This window comes from Anthonomus grandis, chromosome 5 (assembly GCF_022605725.1).
Source record: "Anthonomus grandis grandis chromosome 5, icAntGran1.3, whole genome shotgun sequence".
Lineage (NCBI taxonomy): Eukaryota > Metazoa > Arthropoda > Insecta > Coleoptera > Curculionidae > Anthonomus > Anthonomus grandis.
Genome location: NC_065550.1, coordinates 12,641,379 through 12,660,305, shown reverse-complemented (window position 1 = coordinate 12,660,305; position 18,927 = coordinate 12,641,379). Strand labels below are relative to the sequence as shown.

Below are 18,927 nucleotides of genomic sequence, written 5' to 3'. Positions count from 1 at the left end.
TAATATTTTTAAATCTGTTTAATAAGTGTATTATATCCGTTTAAGTAGTCCAATTGTGTTAATTGCTAATAATGTATCTTGTTGTTTATATTAAGTTTTATTGTATAATATTTTAAAGTTCAAGAAAAAAGACACTAATTATTTTGTAATTTAAATTACACTCTTAAATTACACACTAATTACATCCATTGTAGAACTCCGAGGATGACGTAATATAGGCCTAAACGTCAGCAGTATTAAAATCAAAAACCTGCGTTTTATTTGATCCCAGATCCAACTCAATTAGCAAGAAGCATAAAAAAATTGGGTCACAAAAAAACATCAGTTAAGGCTGAACAAGATTCGGATGACTTGAATAGAAATATCTGGGTGAATATTAACTTCATAATTATTAGGGTTTAAAATACCATCATTACCACATGTTGCTACCACAACTGGCATTTAATTTATTTCATTTTCTGAATAGAAAAACTTTCGTAATCTACCATTGTATTTTCTTCACCTATCTGAGCATGAATGAATAAAATCATTTATAAATATATTATGAAGTTTTTCTAGTTATTCATTAACATTAAGTGGTTTCTCATTCTAGCTTATATTAGATTTTAAGTACAAAAAGATTTGTTTCAATATATAACAGTTTTGCAGTCATTTTGGCAATAATTGTCACCTATTAAGTAAATCATCCCCATCCTTTTTTTTTATTTAAAAAAATCGTTAAGAGCCTTATTTTTAAGGTTCTGGATAACATCTGTTTTATTCTTGATATCTGTTAAAGTATTCCTTTTTTACTTATTTTTTCTTCACCACAAACTTGGTAAAGTCAATTGAATCTGGATTCCAATGTTAAAGACCACATGCCCTGAATCCATTACTTATTTTTTTTGGACTTCTTAAAAGATTTTACTGCTTTTTCTAAAATAGCACTAAAATGTTCCTTGCGCATTTTACAATGTTGAATTTCGCGTCGCCAATCCTGCACTAAAAGTTTCCAAAGCATCTTTAACGGCCTAAAACCAACCACGGGTGGTGGTTTTAAGAATTCTTGTTCCATAGCGATAGGGACCAATGAGAACTATTTGGAGTTTAGTGCAGATGTTAGATGTTACTTAATTGATATGTCAAATGGGTTTGGTGACTATCTAGAAAAAAATGTTTAGAAATAGAATTCAATTTTTGTGTAAATTACGATATAAAATACTCTCAATATACTCTATAAAAATTCTTGACTTCATCCAGCCATTATAGCCAAACTCTCTGCATCACAGAACCCAGTGCTGAAAACATAAACATCTGTTCATAAAAAACTGAAAGGCTGATAAAACAGCTTTCTGTAAGAACACAAACGGGCATCCTCCGATGTGATTTTGCGAATATTTGCTAAGCAAGATCTAGGACTAGTCTTGATCCAATAACCTTGGATTAATCGGGGATTTGTCAAGTAAAACATCAAAAGTAATATATGATATCAGGCAGGAATCACCCAGAGCATGCATTCTTATAAGCAACAACATTAATTATATATGTATTTCAGAATTCATGACACGGGACTTAACACCCATTATTGTAAATCTTGATATTGGGGACCGCAACAAGACCATAGTAATTGCGTCAGCATATTTTGCTGGAGATGGGCCGATGACACCACCAGCAGAACTGCAAGAGCTGATCCAATACTGTAGCAGATTGCGTCTACCACTTCTTCTAAGCTGCGATGCAAATGCTCCCCATAAGACATGGGGAAGGACAGATATAAACTTTAAAGGTGAGTGTCTGCTTGAATACCTAACAACAACTGACCTTGAAATTCTAAATGTGGGAATTACACCAACATTCGTAACTAAAGAGACTATTAGAGATAACATCAAGGAGAATATCAGCTGAACGATCTCTGTCAGACCACAGGATTATTGAATTTAAGCTAGATCATTAAAAACAACCAACCCGTAAGGAGAGTCCCAAGAAAAACAGACTATGAACTATACAACACCAATCTGAAAAATAACTTGAACCATCTAAGCTTAAATGGGAAACTGCACCATTTAGACCTAGAACAGGACTCAGAAGCTGTCGAACGTGCAATAAATGAGACCTTCGACTCAAGCTGCCCAATGACTAGTGAAAGACCCGCCAAAGACGCACCATGGTGGAACACCTGACAAAACTAAGATCGAAAGTGCGTCAACTTTTCAATACAGCGAAAAGAGACAGCAACTGACAGGTATATACCAAAGTGATTATTCTATATAACAAAGAAATAAGGAAAACCAAAAGACAGCGCTTCAGAACAATCTGTGAGGAAATAACTGGATTAGACTGCTAAATTGCACAAAGCAATGGCTAAGGAAGGCATATACACAATAATTGCCCTCAAAAAGCCAGATGGTACCTACACGAAGAGGAAAGAGGAGCAGGCCATCCTTCTACTTCAAACAAACTTTTCAGTGTGCGAAGTGCGGATTATGGAAGAATGGTGTACATCAGTAGGGCTGAGTACCAATTCGGCAAAAACTACCATTGTACCATTCACTTGTAAAAGGAAAATGCAACCCACCAGGGATATCTACCTGGGCAGACAACTAGTACATACATCAAATGAAGTAAAATATCTGGGTGTGACACTGGATAGCAAACTTAGTTCGAATAAACATCTAGAAATCACAATAAATAAAAGCCACTAAACATTATGATCTGTAGAAATCTAGTCAACAGGTGTACTTCGAAATATTAATTAATTTTTTTGTAGACATTTTGGGTGATAAACATTAATTTATTATCTTTAAAAGCATAGTTAAAAGCTGCTTAACTTGCATCATATACAGTTATGCTGGCAACAAATCAAAATAAGTGTTATATGTGTGTGTATATAGAGGACTTCATGATAAAAAGAAAAAACCAATAATTTAAGTTTCTTTAAATCTTAGGTTCTAAATCAAATACCGTTCAAGTGGATTCGTACCCGTGGAAATATGGATATTTTTTTGATGAGGAACACACTGCTAAAAAATAATGGATATGCGAAAATAATTTTTCGAAAAATGATATTTACGTAAGAACATACGAAACAAAAGTACTAAGAAGAAATGTTGTTCGGAAATGTGGTATCTTGGGAAGGTTTATATATAATTCTTTTTTTTTTACTAAATAGAGAGGTTCATTTATTATAGAATTTTCACAAAATATCTTTTTATAAATATTGAATTCAATTTAACTTATTAAAGTCCAGTTCAGAGATTTATTAAAATCTTTGATGTGTCGTAGATGCCGCACTAACTAGTCCGTGCGTCTATGTCGTATTTATTGTCGCATGATATACATGTTTAAATGGCAAAATTTTATATAATTTATCTATGAAATCATTTTAAATATACATAAAACCCCATGTTGTACACTATTTTTTATTTGTCTTTCGAAAATGTCCATTTTTAAAAAGAAAATAATATCACAAGAAAATAATATCAAAAAATTGACCGCGGACTAAAATCCAAGCATTTTACAAATCATTTTAAACACTTGCAGCACTCCCAGGCTGTCACCTCTTTTTAGCTAGTCTATTAAACAAAGATAAAACACCTGCGATCTGGCGATTCCTACTTTAAGTTGTGCAAGTGATTGTGTATCTCTCTCTATCCCACTGATTTTGAGGATTACGGGGCCGTACGCAGATAAATTTTTGGACCGTTTTATTATTTTCGTCGTGTTTTTAAAGAGATCTTTAAGGATGGGTCTATCGCCTTTAAAATAGTTGTTGGATGGGTCTATCACCTTTAATAGTTGGGGGGGAGGGAGTCATGTGAGGTTATTATTTGATGTGTTTTGCTTTGTTACACGTTTATTAAAGTGGAGAACTTAGAATTTGGCCTGTATTCGTCTAAATTTTTTGCAGTTTTTAATGTGAGGAAGTGTGTTTTGTTTTAATATTATACTTAAAGACCTTAAATGGTTTTGACCCTGGGAAAATAGGCAGGAAAATTCGGCAAATGAAGAGGACAGTGTTTGTGCCGGCTTATGGAGACCGTGCACAAAAAAGACAATAATATTTGTGGTGAAAACAATAAGAGTGATCTGGACAGTGATTTAGACTCATATAGTTCTGATGCTTCATTTTCTTGTGTTGAGGAAGCAGAGGAAGAAGCCAGGAAAGTAAAAGCTATAGGGGAAAATCAGGGGGTTTTAAAACGTAATTGTTTAAGTACAGACGCCAAACAAATTTGTTTAAATGTCTATAACAATCTAAGGAATGATCCTCAGATCACAAATGATTGTAGTGCTTTGCAAAAAACAGCGTTTTTAACAGGGGTTCCATATAGTACATTATGCTATTTTGTAAGAAAAGGGATTAAAGACAGAAAAAAAAGGAAAGATGCAGGACAATCAAAGGGACTTGACATGGACATTGCCAAATTGCTAAGGGAAGTTGTGTATTCTAAATACAAAAACAACGAGGTTCCAACTATAGAGATGGTTAAGGACACCTTATCGGCAAGGGACAAACATTTCACAGTCTCAACCTTGCGGAGATACCTAATAAAACTTTAAATTTAAGATGGTTAACAAAAGGGCTGCTGTAATGGAAAGTACTCAAATTGTCAGGTGGCGTATAGAATATTTGGAAAATATTTAAAAATTTCGGGAGGAAGAAAGATCCATATATTATTTAGATGAAACCTGGTATGATACCCATGACATGGCAAAAAAGGGTTGGACTGATAGTTCTAACAAATGTGTCCTAAAAGATGTTCCACCGAACAGAGGATCTCGGATGATCATTATTCATTGTGGTTCAAAAGAAGGTTGGGTGAAAATTGTGTGGCAAAAAAATAGAAGAGTGCAATGTGGACTATCATAGAAACATGCATGCAGATATATTTGAAACCTGGTTTGAGATAACATTCATTCCAAATTTAAAGGAAAACAGTGTTATTGTTATGGATAATGCATCATACCATTCAAGGCTTTCTGAGAAAATCCCAAACACATCTTCACATAAATTGAAAATTGAGACATTTTTATTTAAACATGATCTCTATTTTCATGAATCTTATACAAAGAAACAATTATTGGAAGTTGTAAATACAAAATCATGGGGAAAGCAGTATGTAGTAGATAACATAGCTAAAAAGTATGGTCATACTGTCCTCAGACTTCCTCCATATTATTGTGTATTTAATCCTATCGAGTTGATTTGGGGACAACTAAAAAGGAGAATTCGCAGGAAAAATAAGTATCCAAAATTTGATAAAAAAGTTATAAATTTGATTAAGGAGGAAGTTATGAATTTAGGAGAGGAAGAGTGGAGAAAGTCTGAGGAAAAAATTATAAGATATGAAGAGGAATATCGTAATTTGCATCAGATTATTTTGAATGGAGGCGACCGTTTCATTATAAATTGGGATAATTATGAATCTGATGCAGAAATTGAAGATCTGTGGCTAAACTAGTTATTGTTGCATATGGTAAGAAAACCCTTTTTTTATTAATTAAACAAGTTAAAAATTTTTTTTACAGCTTACTGCCTCTGTTTGTCCTTCAGCGATACAATAAATACTGCTTCTTCCTGCATTCTCTGGGAAAAAGTCCCTTTTTTGCCATAGTAAGAAGACCCTTTTTTAACTAATTAAACCAGTTAATATATTTTTTTTTTACAGTTTACTGCCTCTGTTGGTCCTTTAGCAATACAATAAAGACTGCTTCTTCCTGCATTCTCTGGAAAAAAGTTCCTTTTTTTGCCATAGTAAGAAGAACCTTTTTTTAAATACAAATAAATTTTAAGGCCGGACCTGTGCAACTTTTCACGCTTGAATGACTGTGATTGAGGTCAGACGTCTAACAAAATAGTACGTGGGCGCATGTAGTCAAATTTTAGGAATCAAATGTATACATTCTTAAAAAAATGCTTAAAACATTTATTTATTTTATGAAATGATTAAATATCGCTTAGAATATTACTCTATGACTCTTTCCACATAAAATTTTGCGATTTAAACATGCATGTCATGTGACAATTCAAGCAACACCGGCACACGTACTATTCGCGGCACATCAAAGATTCTAATAGATCTCTCAACTGAACTATAATACAAGCTATTTTGTTTCAATTTATTCTTTTAGATAGGTACTTTAGCCTTTACAGAGCAGTACCAGTAATTTGATTTAAAAAATAGAGGTTTGTAAAAGCAAATCTAAACTATGTAATTGAGTATTATAGATCTGATATAGATCTATAATACTTTTATATACTATAATACTATAATTATATTATAGTATTATATTATTAAATAGTGTTATATTATATACTATAATATAATGCTATTATAGATCAATACCTCAAAGGTAGCTTTATAAAGAATGTATTATTTTAATTCCAGTCAATTAATGTAGTTAAGAATTTATTAATCATGGATTGTTTAAAGTAATTCAGATTTAAGTTGTTAGTTTTTGTAAATTTGGCCTTAATTATTTTAGCTCAACTGAAGTATTTAAAAATAATTAAAAAAAATATTCACTGCATTTGCTGATTTATTTAGATCATTAATTCAGTCATTGTTTTACTTAAATATCTGACAAACGCCTTTCATTTTGAATATGTTTTAACTAGACACCTTAATCAAGATGTAGATAATTTATTTTCTGTAATAAGAAATAGCTGTAGATACAAAGCAAAGTAAAGTTCAGCAGATTCGAATTGTAATGCAATGTAATATTAATATTGCATTTGCAGTGAAATTTGTGGGACGGAGATGTCCAAAACTTTTCACAATTGGATGATAGTCAGACCAGTGAAGTTTTAATTTCACATATTGGAGCCAATAAAAAATGTAAATTATTATTTTGAAAATGTATCTACAAGCTAGATAAGTACTTTTACTTCTTCCAATCTAAACATATCGAATAATTCAAATAAAACGGTAACTTTGGAAACGTGTTCTAATGTAATGTTTCTGGATATTTAGCAAAAATCTTAATAGAGAAAACGAAATGTGAAAACAATTGTGAATATTTTTTGAAAAAGGATAAATCAGAAAAAGCGATAAGAAATAAATGTTTCAAATTCATAAAACTTACTAAATCAAATCATGTATTTTCCATTTTTTTAATTTATTTCAAAACAATAAAATAATTTAATGAATTCATAATTAACTTATTATATTTATAATACAATTTATAAAATATTTTGTTTGTTGTTTTAGTGACCCAGTCCAATTTTAAATTTTTTTAAGAGTTTTTTAGTTGGATGAATAGTAAAAAAAAATACAAGCTTTTCAATTTTTTTGCTGTAATTGCCAACGCTTCACTATCATTGGAAAGCATTTTTAAAGAGCTTCAAGATAATATATCATTTGACCATGCATCTTTCTATTTAATATTTTAGGGCTGTATCTCAGCCTGTCCAAAGGGGTCACCCTGTATACTCTTTCCATTATAATAGTTGGTTTTTCTTTCGGGCGCCATATAGGAATTTTTAAATTTTAAACAGCCCTTTTAATTACCTTTTCGACAGCATATCACATGTTATTCCCAAAATTTAGGAAGTATTTGGAAATTCTAATATATTATTATAAAAGGAACCTATATTGCGCAGCTTTCCTCTAATTATACCACCTCGAATCTTCTACGGTTTCTGAGATCCTCATACTGCTTATCCTTATTTTGGAGATCCTGTATAACCATGATGTGGGATCTTTAAACAAAATTGTTGTTTTTTTTGTTGTTACTAACTCTTTATAGTTTTAAGTATAGTTGTAACAACTGGTAATTAGGGATTTGCCTGTATCACAACTTTAAATTTGGCCTATTTTCCATATTTTATCAAGTGCTATTCACATCCTCACTCAAAACCCCTTTAACTTTTTGGTTTTTAATTTCAAATAAAGGTATTTATTTTTCAATATGTTTTATTCAAAAAGGTGTACTTTAAACATTTCACTACCCTGCACAGTTTTTCAAATATTGAATCACATGACAAAACAAACTTTTTACAAAAAACTATTGACTAAGGATAGTTATATTACCACAGATATTAAGTCTTATGAATTATTTCAACTGTCCTTTATATATCTACGTGATACCTGCTTATATCTTAAAATTTATCCCACATTTTTTTATATATTAGTTTTTAGTAAGTTAAGTGCAAGAGGCTTTTTATTTAAAAACTTGACCCTCTTAAACACCAAATAGAGAAAACATCATGTTTGTTGTTGTTGTTGTATTAAACTTTTTTATTAAATTTATAAAAAGTTGCTTTTTATATATATTTTTTTAAATTAATTTTTGTCTTAAAATTGGTAAGTAGTTAATTATTTGTTTATATTTAACTTGTACGAAATTTCAACAGGGCTCCACCATTAAGTACATCACTTATCACTTAACCACCTAAATATAAAAATCCCAGACCGCACTTGATAGCCACTTATCCTTTACACTTCATTTAGAAATAATAATCTCTAAATCTTTACAAATGTTGGGCTTTATCAAACGTTGTACCAAAGACTTTCTAAATGTTCGCTCAATTAAAGTATTATACTGTTCCCTAGTAAAGCCACATCTGGATTACTGTTCTTCTATATGGCCCCGATCTTATAATATTCATATTGACACAGTTCAGCATAAATTCCTTAGATATATTACCTAAACAGCAGGGAGTTGATAACATAAATTATTCAGATCTGGAAAACTCACTTTAAATATCTACTCTGCAAATCCGTTGAATGCACAGAGATCGTACTTTGTTCTATAATTTACTGCATGCTCATTCTCATGGCCCCGAACTTACAAGTAAAATAAAACTTCATGTCCCCGCTCAGCAAACTAAATTAAACCATTCTTTCCAGGTCAACTTCCATCGTACCAACTATGGCCAAAACTAATTTTTGACTAGATCAGCTAGATTTGCAAATAGCTTTTCAACTCAGTTGGATTACTTTCAAAATAGAAAAATATTTAAAAAGAAACTTAAGGATTGTAAATGAAATGCTGATTATCCATAATATTACTGCATTATGGATAATCTAGTTTCCATAGTGCAGATAGTTTTAGATAGATAGTTTTGTTACTTGAGGTTTAATGAATACTTCTGGTTAAGCTTAATTAAACTTATAATAAATTTTGACTGATTGTGATTTTGTATTTTTGTTATGTTTCTTTTAATCTTTGATTGTTTTATTTATATTTTTTTGAATACCTATTTACTTAAATTATATATAGAATTATTGTGATTCCAGGGCTAGGATTAAATTAAATTTGATACTTTTAAATTTTTTCTATTGTAAATTTGCTTTATATCGGACTGTGGCTCGTTAAAAAATACATAAACCACTATGTTTGTTGTATGCTTAAAAAAAATAATAAAAGCATAGCTGGCAGCATCATCCATCCATGTCTTATAAAAATAACCAACACGGGCCGCGTAGCCGGAGTCCAGCGTCGTTGAAAACTTCATTCAACGATGCCAAGTCCAAGCAGCTTAAATGAATCGCTTCTAGATTTGCCGCTTCGGCAGCACCACACGGTGAACGAAACTGAACGGCAATCGATAGTCGACCGGGTACATTTTAAAACTTTAACTTTCGGTTAAAGATGAGCAGTAAGAATTGCTCATTCAAGGAAATCAAAAATGAAATCTTTTTGGGTATCCGTGCGATTTCTGCAAGAAAGTTATATGCAGCGAATGTGGTAAAATATCCTCCAGTGAAAATTGAAGTTATTGTGATGGTTTCGAGAATGATGCCATTTGCTTGCCCCCTCTGCAGGAATAGTATTATAATTCCTTAATAAGTTAATAAAAAGAATAAACGATTTGGAAACCACTATGCACAACCATAACTCAGAATCCATCGAGAGAACTGTCACATTGGAGTAACGTATTGTTGTACTTGAAGAAACCCTGCATAACTTGCCTGCTCTCTCAGCAGATTACAGCTGTCGGGCGTCTGCTCATGCTATTTCCGCTCCTAGCACGAATATCACGCCGGCGCCAATCGACGACGATATCCTGACTGAGCTGCATGAGCTCCAGAAGAGGGCCAACAACATTATAATTTTTAACTTTGATTCGAAAGAACACAGAGCTGATGTTGCCCAGATTAAGAAGCTGCTGACTGACTTGTGCAAAACTACCGTCAATGTGCTGTTTGTTAGTAAATTTGGGAAGCCGAATCGTAACGGCCGTCAGGCTGTTAAGGTGATCCTTGGTAGTATACACGATGTTAGGTTTGTTTTGAAGAACAAATTGAAGACTATCGGTAAATTCTTCATCGAGACGGACATGACGCCATGGCAGCGCAATGAGCCTAAGGCAGCCAAATCGGAGTTAAAGCAACGCAAAGAGAAAGGAGAAAATAATCTTTCTATAAAATACATCAATGGTTCCCCCAGAATTGTAGAAAAAAACTAGATTCGCCTTTATTTTCACATGCTAGTGACGCCGACTTAACTTATTTTTATCAAATGATTCGTGGTCTGAACGCTAAAACCGAGACTTTTTCTTGCCGCCACTGCTCAGAATTTTCATACCATATGCATCACCGAGACATGGTTGAGGCCAGAGATATCTCAGAGTGGTGAAATATTTCCAAAGACTTATGAAGTTTACCGGTCGGACCGCAAATTTAAATCCGTTAATGCGGAGTGGAGGAGTTCTCTGTGCAGTTTCTAAAAACATTGTTTCTGAAAAAATTAGTTTGTCTAATTTTTGCAACAGTATTGCGCCCTCTATCGATGCTGTTAGTATGTAAATCCCACCATCTATCACATCGGTAATTTTCGAGCATTTTCTGGATCAGTTTACACTTTTAATATCAAAGCTTAACCATAATGTAATAATAACGGACGATTTTAACGTGTTTGATTTCTCTATTAACTCACCTACAGGTAATCATGTTAGTCAAAAGTTTATTGCTGTGCATAATTTTGCTAATACTTTTAATCTTGTTCAGTGTAATCACATCTTAAACTATAATAACAGACTTTTGGATCTTGTTTTATCTAACTTGACCTGTACTGTTTCTTGTAGTGATATGCCTCTTGCCTTGGAGGATTTGCATCATACTGCTCTGGAAATTGATTTTACTGTCTCATGCTCTGCAAACTTCCATCTCCTTTACGACTTGATCCTTGAAGCTGACTACTGCGTATTTATCCACTAACGTTAATGATGCATGTGTATTGAATGGCATATTTGCCGCACACTTTATTTATCTTAAGGAGTAACGTAAAAGAAGATTTCCAAATTATTATTCTCGAGAATTGATTAAGAACATTTATAGGAAAGAAAAGTCTTTCAAGGACTTTGCAATGTACAATTCGCCATTCTTTCGAAATAAAATCCATTCTCTTGGACGCCTTATCAAACTACAAAATATGCAATAAATGTAAATTGTATATATCAAACACTGAAAGGAATATTTATGTGGATCCATCTAGCTTTTGGAATTTTATTGGTTCTAAGAAGGCTAGCACCAGGATTCCTGGTATGATGAGGCTACCCGAGGACGTGGTAATTTAAGACCCAAAAGACATAATTGATGCTTTTGCACTGTTCTTTGGTACAATCAAATTTCATTTGTCAAATTTCCTGAAACTTGGGAGACTGCTAAAATTTTAAAAGCTGGGGACTCTGATCAAATTGTAAACTACAAGCCAATGTCATTACTCTGTAACTTCTCAAAAATTTGCAAAATTATCCTGAATCGGTCACTATTTAGTAACACAAAAGAGCTCATCTCTGTAGATCAGCATGGATTCTATAGCGGGCGATCTTGTGTTACTTATGCTGTCTGTCTAGCCACATCTGTGAATCACTTGATGCTAATATGTATATGGTTTGGAGGATTGTGTTTTTCTTCAGAGCTGCCTAAATACATAGGAGGTATGGTGCACTGTTAACAGGTTAGGCTTAAATGTGGCTAAATTTAGTGTGGTCAGTTATTCTAGATCAAAAACACACTAAAATTTTAATTATTTTATTAATGATACTATTTTAAGTAGATTAGAGCAAATTACTGATCTTGGTAACACCTTTGATTCTGAATTTACATTCGTTCCACACTTCAACAACACAGTCAAGAAAAAACTGGAGTTTGGTTGCATCACATGGAACCGGCTCTATCAGAACCATGTTGGTCTCCTTGAATCTGTTCAGTGTAGATTTGCTAAGTTTTCGGCAACTATTAGAACACTTCAATCTACATCCATTACATCTCAGAAGGATGATCTTCTCTGTAAAATTCCTGCATCGGTTACTGAATGAATTCATTGATAGTCCTGTACTTCTTTCTGGTGTATGTTTTATCGTGCCTATGCTTAATGCTAGATATCCCCTAATATTCTTTCTGCCAAGGCTAGAATATAGAGCTATATTTAATCGGATCTGTCACATGTGTGATATAAATTTCTCTCCAATTCATGTGATTGTCTATATCTTGGTGGATCATTACTCTTGGGATTAAGACCCAATGGGACTAAGTTATAGTTAGTAGCTATATTGCAGTTAATTTAATTTTGTTGAATGTGTAATTATCTTGTTAAACTTATATAATTGGGTTTTTATATCATATTAAAAGTTATTTGTTTTAATTTTTTGGATAATTTTTGAGATTGTAACTTTACTTTTTCTTGTTTTCTTTCATTTTTTTAGGTTTGTTTTATGTTTTTTCTTTCTTTAAACTATACTTTTCATTGTTTAGCAACTGTTTGCCGTTATTGGTTTCCCATAGGCAACTTGCCTATTGGAAATAAAGGCTTATTATTATATAAAACACAGGATTGCATATCTCCCAAATAATCAATCAACGATATTAGGTTGCAAGAAATATAAATTTTAGTAAATAAGAAAACATTTAGCTTACCTTTTTGATTAAATTTGGCAGAGCATAATGTACATTTATAAGGTTTCTCCCCTGTATGATTGTACATGTGAATTTGTAAAGTATTGCTTTGTGTGAATGCTTTACCACATACAGTACACTAGAGTAAAAAATTATTTAAAATATCATTTGTTGGGGCACACATAACACAAATAGATAATATTCACCTTATGGGGTCTTTCTCCAGTATGTATTCTTTCATGCCTTACAAGTAAAGACAGCTTTAAGAATATTTTCCAACAAAATTTACATACATAGTCTCCCTTAATCTGCTTCTGTCTTCTTGTCTTTTTACCCTAAATTAAAACAGTTATTTAAAATAATAGTAGTACTTAAAATAATTTTCAAAAAGACTAAGTATATTACCTTAAGAACATTTCTGTTTACTTCCATATGTTTATCAATGTGCTGCTTATAGTCAACCTTATCTGGAAAATCCACCTTACAGTATGGACACAGTAAACTATCAGGCATTTTCTTTGTTTCTTTGATTACCACATGACTCTCCATGTGCTTTATCAATTCATCCTAAAATACTATAGACCTTAGGTTTCAGCAAAAATAAATAACTTAATCACCTACATCTGTTAAGTATTCTCCACCACATTCATCACATATAAGTATTTCCTCAACTTGGTGCACTAAAATGTGTGACCTTAATCCAGCTTTCCGGTGAAACACCATCTTAGGACAAATTGGGCAATAATTTAGATTTCCTATATGGTTTAATACTTGGTGAACCTTAAGATTATTTTCTATGTTAAACCCAGCAGAACATTTTGTACAATTGAATGGTTTTTTCTGTTTATGCCACTGATGAATTAAAAATGATTATTATAAATTGGATATATTGATTTATCCCTTACCTTTAAATGTTGCCTAAATAATGTTGAACTACTAAATTGTTCTGAACAATTAAAGCATTGGTAAACAAATACATTCATAAGCTTTGATTTTGTTTTCAATGTATTAGGTAATGATTGACTGCCTTGAAATTTTGAAACTGTAGACAGATTCAATAGATTAGGACTGGTAGATTTAGATGTGTGGTGAATAACTGTGTTTTGCATACCCCTTCAAGAAGTCCGATGAAATACATTTAGAAAGAAATAAAGTATTAACTTACATTATCATAGCAACTTCATTAGAACTCCCTTTTGGCTGAATCGTTGACACTGTTGAGAAGTTTAGTGGATGCACAGCTTTTTCTTCACTATTGTTGTCTGATGTTCCAGTTTGAGCATCTACAGAGTCTTGTGGAACCCCAGTACACTTAAATTAAATAGTTTACCATATGAACTGTATGGTATTAAGACAATATTCTTACAGGATCCTCACAGAGAACTAGCTCTACAGTATTATTATCAAGCTGCTTCATAAAAAAGTTTTGAAGCACTGTTGGACTCTGAAGATCTTTCTCTGAGCCAGAGACCACATTAACAGTTACCAAGTTTTCACTGTTGAATATAGAAATATTTTCCATGTTTAATGTAATCCTAAAGGCGTAAAAAAATCATCGACAAAAAACTGGAATTTATTAATTGTATTAGTATTTTTTGCTTTTTTAAATATATTTACACAGAACAATCAAAACATAAACAAAAAAATAATTGGGTTAGAATGACAAATGACCGACAGTTAACGGCAAATTGACAGCTGAGGTTGACAATTCAACTTGGTGGTGCTCAGACGGGAAGGGTGCTCTCACAGGATGAAAATTGCGAAAACGCAGGTAGTCGAGATTGTCTGTCAAATGGTTCCCGGATTTACGGCAAGTAACTACTCTACAATTTATTCAATTTAAATATTAATGCATATTCCTGGTATATAAAAAAAAACACAGTAATTATCAAAGTAGTTAGACACAAATTAGAACTTTAAAAATCTAATATCAATATCATCTTTATTAAGACACTATTGGGAACAGGTCTACAAAATAAAACTTTTTGAGTGATGTTTTTAATTTGATAAGTGATTTTATATAAATTTGGTAGGCTGATTTATATTTTGTCATCCATTTTTAAGCATCACATAAGATGTTTGTGCAAATCACAAAAAATAAATAATATAAGCCTAAATCCAAATACATTTATTAATTTAAGAAAAATGTCAGTTATGCTTTAAATATAACGTAATTCTAATTCTTAACTTAATGAAATCTTCGCCTTTTTGTTAGAAAACTGCGTTTTGTAGAATTTTTTACTCTGAATTTTATGCGGATTTTCACGTTGTTCATCTTTCTCCTATCATCGATACACTAGATCTACCCTGGTAACGCCTTTCCATCTCTTTAATATCTTGGTGGAAACGTTCTTCTTGTTTCTCGCTGACTGCCACAGATTTCCCGGAAAGTGGTTTAGATGTGCGAATAGAAAGTGTACCTTCAAACTTATGTTGCAGCCTAACACACGAAAATGTTCCAACATTTCCTGACTATGTTCTTATAGTCTGAATCCTTGTTATTTCCCAAGAACTTGTCAATAACTTCTTTAAATGAGCACAAGGCTTCCTTTTCGATAGGCGTCATAGAATTTTGAAAATCTTGGTCTCTACATAAACCCCTGATATCGGGACCTACAAAAACTCCCTCCTTTAATTTAGCATCAGACAACGGAAATTTTGCACAAATATACTTGAAACAGTTTCCATTTTTCTCGAGAGCTTTGACAAACTGTTTCATCAAGCCCGATTTTATATGCAGAGGGGGCAATAATTTTTTTTTGTGGTCAACTAAGGTATTGTACTTTATATTTTTGTTTCCCGGTGTAAGGTTTTCTATTGTAGGCCACTGCTTTTGACTCCAGTGTTTATCTCGTGCTCGGCTATCTCGCAAATGAAGCACAGATGTTTAGTATAACCTGACTGCTGCCCAAGAAGCATACAAGAGAACTTTCAAGTCTCCATAATGCATCCAGTTATGATCTTGGTATTTTATTTTTTACAAAAGAAGTTTCAAATTTTCGTAATTTTCTTTCAGGTGAACAGATTTCTAAATCTTCAAGCCAAAAAAATGGTACTTAATGTTATTAATTACTTCGAGAACGAAAAAGAAAATAAAGGGTTGCCTAAGAATAAGAATGTACAAGAAGAAGTAGCTAAAGCGCTTGGAATTAGTTTAAGAATGGTGCAAAAGGTTGTATATAAAAACAAGAACAAACTTATTCCCAAGAAGGAAAAAAAGTGTAAAACGAAGAAGCCGAAGACTGAAGATTTAAGTGAATATGTAAAAATAGAAGTAAGGGATAGGATTTATGAACTATATAAGCTAAAAACAAATATAACGCTGCCATTTCTGAGGGATGTTTTAAAACAACGCGGCACTTTGGAAATTGGACTTTCTGCTTTATCAAAATTAATTAAAAGCATAGGTTTTCGCTATAAAAAAGACTGCAATAGAAGATATTTGTGTGAACTACCAAATATTGTGAGCCAACGAATGGGATTTTTAAGACAATATACACAAAATGAAAAATCAAAGTTAAGGAAAGTGGTATTCTTAGATGAAACTTGGATATTTTCAAACGGGAGTGGAATAAAATCTTGGCAAGATGAATCTGTGAAAAGCGTGAAAAGAAAAAAAGGATGTAGTCAGGGAAAACGATTTATTTTACATGCCGGGTCTTCAACGGGATTCGTTCCAGATGCAAGTTTAATTTTTTCTTCTAAGTCTAAAAGTATGGATTATCATGACAATATGAATTGCGAAATGTTTGAAAAATAGTTAAAGGAACAGTTAATAACGAACTTTCAAGAACCTTCCTTAATAGTATTAGACAATGCGTCGTATCATTCAAGAATTTTGAATAAACAACTAAATGGAAGTTGGAGAAAAAGCGAAATCTATGAATGATTAGTAAAAGAAAATCAGAATCCCTTGCCATATATGCTAAAATCCGAACTTCTTTCAATTGCAAAATCGCTGAAAAGACCAAAAATATATGTCTGTTGACGAAATAGTACGTGAATATGGCCATGAAGTTTTAAGATTGTCACCATACCATTGTCAGTTTATGCCATTGAGCTTATATGGGCAGGGTCAAAATCTTATTATGAGAAGCATGTGGGTGCTGGGCTTAGATTAGCATTGAATCACATCACAAAGGAGTATTGGCGGAAATCAGTGGATCACACAGAAAACATTATTACAACCTGGTGGAAGGGAGAAAAAGTACTCGATATCCAATTTGAACCATTTATCATTGCTCCTTCATTTTTACACATTCCCTTAAATCTTCAGTCTTCGGCTTCTTCCTTTTACACTTTGTTTCCTGCTTGAAAATAGGATTGTTCTTGTTTTCATATACAACCTTTTGCACCATTCTTAAACTAATTCCAAGCGCTTCAGCTACTTCTTCTTGTACATTCTAAGCAATCCCTTATTTTCTTTTTCGTTATTAAAATAATTAGTTTTCTTTTTGCATTTCGTTTATTATTTAGGTATGATTAAAAAATACATTTTTTTTTAAACAAAGCTAAGTAAATAAATTGGTGAATGCCCTGGGAGATAGAAATGCCCGCCGCATTCACCAGTTTTTTTTTTAAGTTATTTTTAATAATTTTTTTTGCCCTGTAATGTGTAAAAAAAATTGTCTTAAGAAAACGACATTTTAAAGAACTGTCGTAGCTCGCCTCGTATTTATCTTTTTAAACAAAGTTAAATAAATGAATTGGTAAATGCGTTGGGAGATAGAAATGCCCGCCGCATTCACCAGTTTTTTTAGTTATTTTTTATGTTTTTTTGACTTTTAACTGTAAAAGAAATTTAATATAAAAGAAAAGATAACACAACTTTTTTAATTTTCTGTGCATCAACGTATAGATTGAGTCGAACGACAAATAATAAATCATAAAATTAGAATGTCATTTTAAAAGTGAGATTGTAACATGAACTTGCCTTTAAACAAAGAAAGTAGTTTTCTGGTCTCTGACTGCACTGCATCACACACAATACAAATTAATTGTTTGTCATTATATCAAAATTTATAGTTTCCCAATAATTATTATAAAAAAACACTATCACACATAAACAAAGAAGAAGACAAGATCAAATAATCGTTAAAAATTAGACGCTGTGCCCTGAAATCGACAAATTAGTATGTTATGCACATACATAGGGTCATGCTAAATCGTATACTAATTTCTCAAAAATTTAGGTAACAACCATTTTTAAATGAAATATGTACAATTTTAATAAAAGGCTAGGGAGGCATTTTTGCTCTCATAAAAAAATATAAAATGCTTAGATTTAGATATTATTGAGTAAAGAAAAATTGTTATTGAGAATTCCGTCTATTTCGGACAATTTTTCAAAAAAGAAAATTAAATATTATGTCTGGCAACTTAGCAGAATATCGGGGATTCTAGGCATATACCGATGAGGCGTATACCCAACGGGCTTTATACTTATGGGCTTTTTCACGTCATGAAAGGAAATAACCAACGTATGTTTTACATGTCGAATCTCGTATACGTAGTATTCCGCAGACATTTTTACGGCGTTAAAGGCATCACGTCAGTTAATAATTTAGCGGCTTTAATATGTCACATGACGGCGTTCAATGCATTGTCAAACTCTCAAGGAAGTAACATTTTGGCAGCCACTGATTTTTCAATTTGATTCATATTACGTGGTGACCTTTGAACCCGCACGATAAGAGCGAAGGCGACTATACAAATGCCTCAAACTCTCAAATCCTATTTTTTCCCAATGAAGGACCAATTAAACGCGTTTTCACTTAAAATGTTTACTAAATATGTTAATACTAGATACTTAAGGAAATAACGGAGTTCGAGGGCCAGCCGATTTTAGTAAGAATAAAAATAAGAACGAGAGACGTGACCAATATTATGAAAGGCGGAAAAAATTTTAAAGAAGTATAATAGATTATGGTTTTGTTAGGGTTAAAGTTGGCCTATAAGAAATTGTCTTATTGGTCGGTTATTAGCCGGCATCAGTGGAGTCAACGACAGACTGCTCCGAATCAGATGATAACACATTTTCAATTTCCTTAGGTGGAACAGGTATGGGTACATCAGGATCATAAGGAATGGGCCTAATAGCGGA

General features: G+C 32.4%; 1 protein-coding gene across 1 annotated transcript in view; it reads right to left on the bottom strand.

Annotated features, from left to right (window-relative positions):
- The window catches only part of LOC126736933 (zinc finger protein 236-like), an 81,338-nt gene extending 66,865 nt beyond the window's left edge, over positions 1-14,473 (bottom strand). Inside the window, exons 1-7 of the mRNA XM_050441587.1 lie at positions 14,191-14,473; positions 13,990-14,135; positions 13,730-13,937; positions 13,446-13,676; positions 13,230-13,391; positions 13,031-13,159; positions 12,846-12,963 (exon numbers count right to left, since the gene is read on the bottom strand). Of these exons, the coding sequence (XP_050297544.1) occupies positions 12,846-12,963; positions 13,031-13,159; positions 13,230-13,391; positions 13,446-13,676; positions 13,730-13,937; positions 13,990-14,135; positions 14,191-14,346 (1,150 nt within the window). The 5' untranslated portion in view covers positions 14,347-14,473. The remainder of the gene's footprint in view (positions 1-12,845; positions 12,964-13,030; positions 13,160-13,229; positions 13,392-13,445; positions 13,677-13,729; positions 13,938-13,989; positions 14,136-14,190) is intronic.
- Between the last annotated feature and the right edge of the window lie 4,454 nt (positions 14,474-18,927).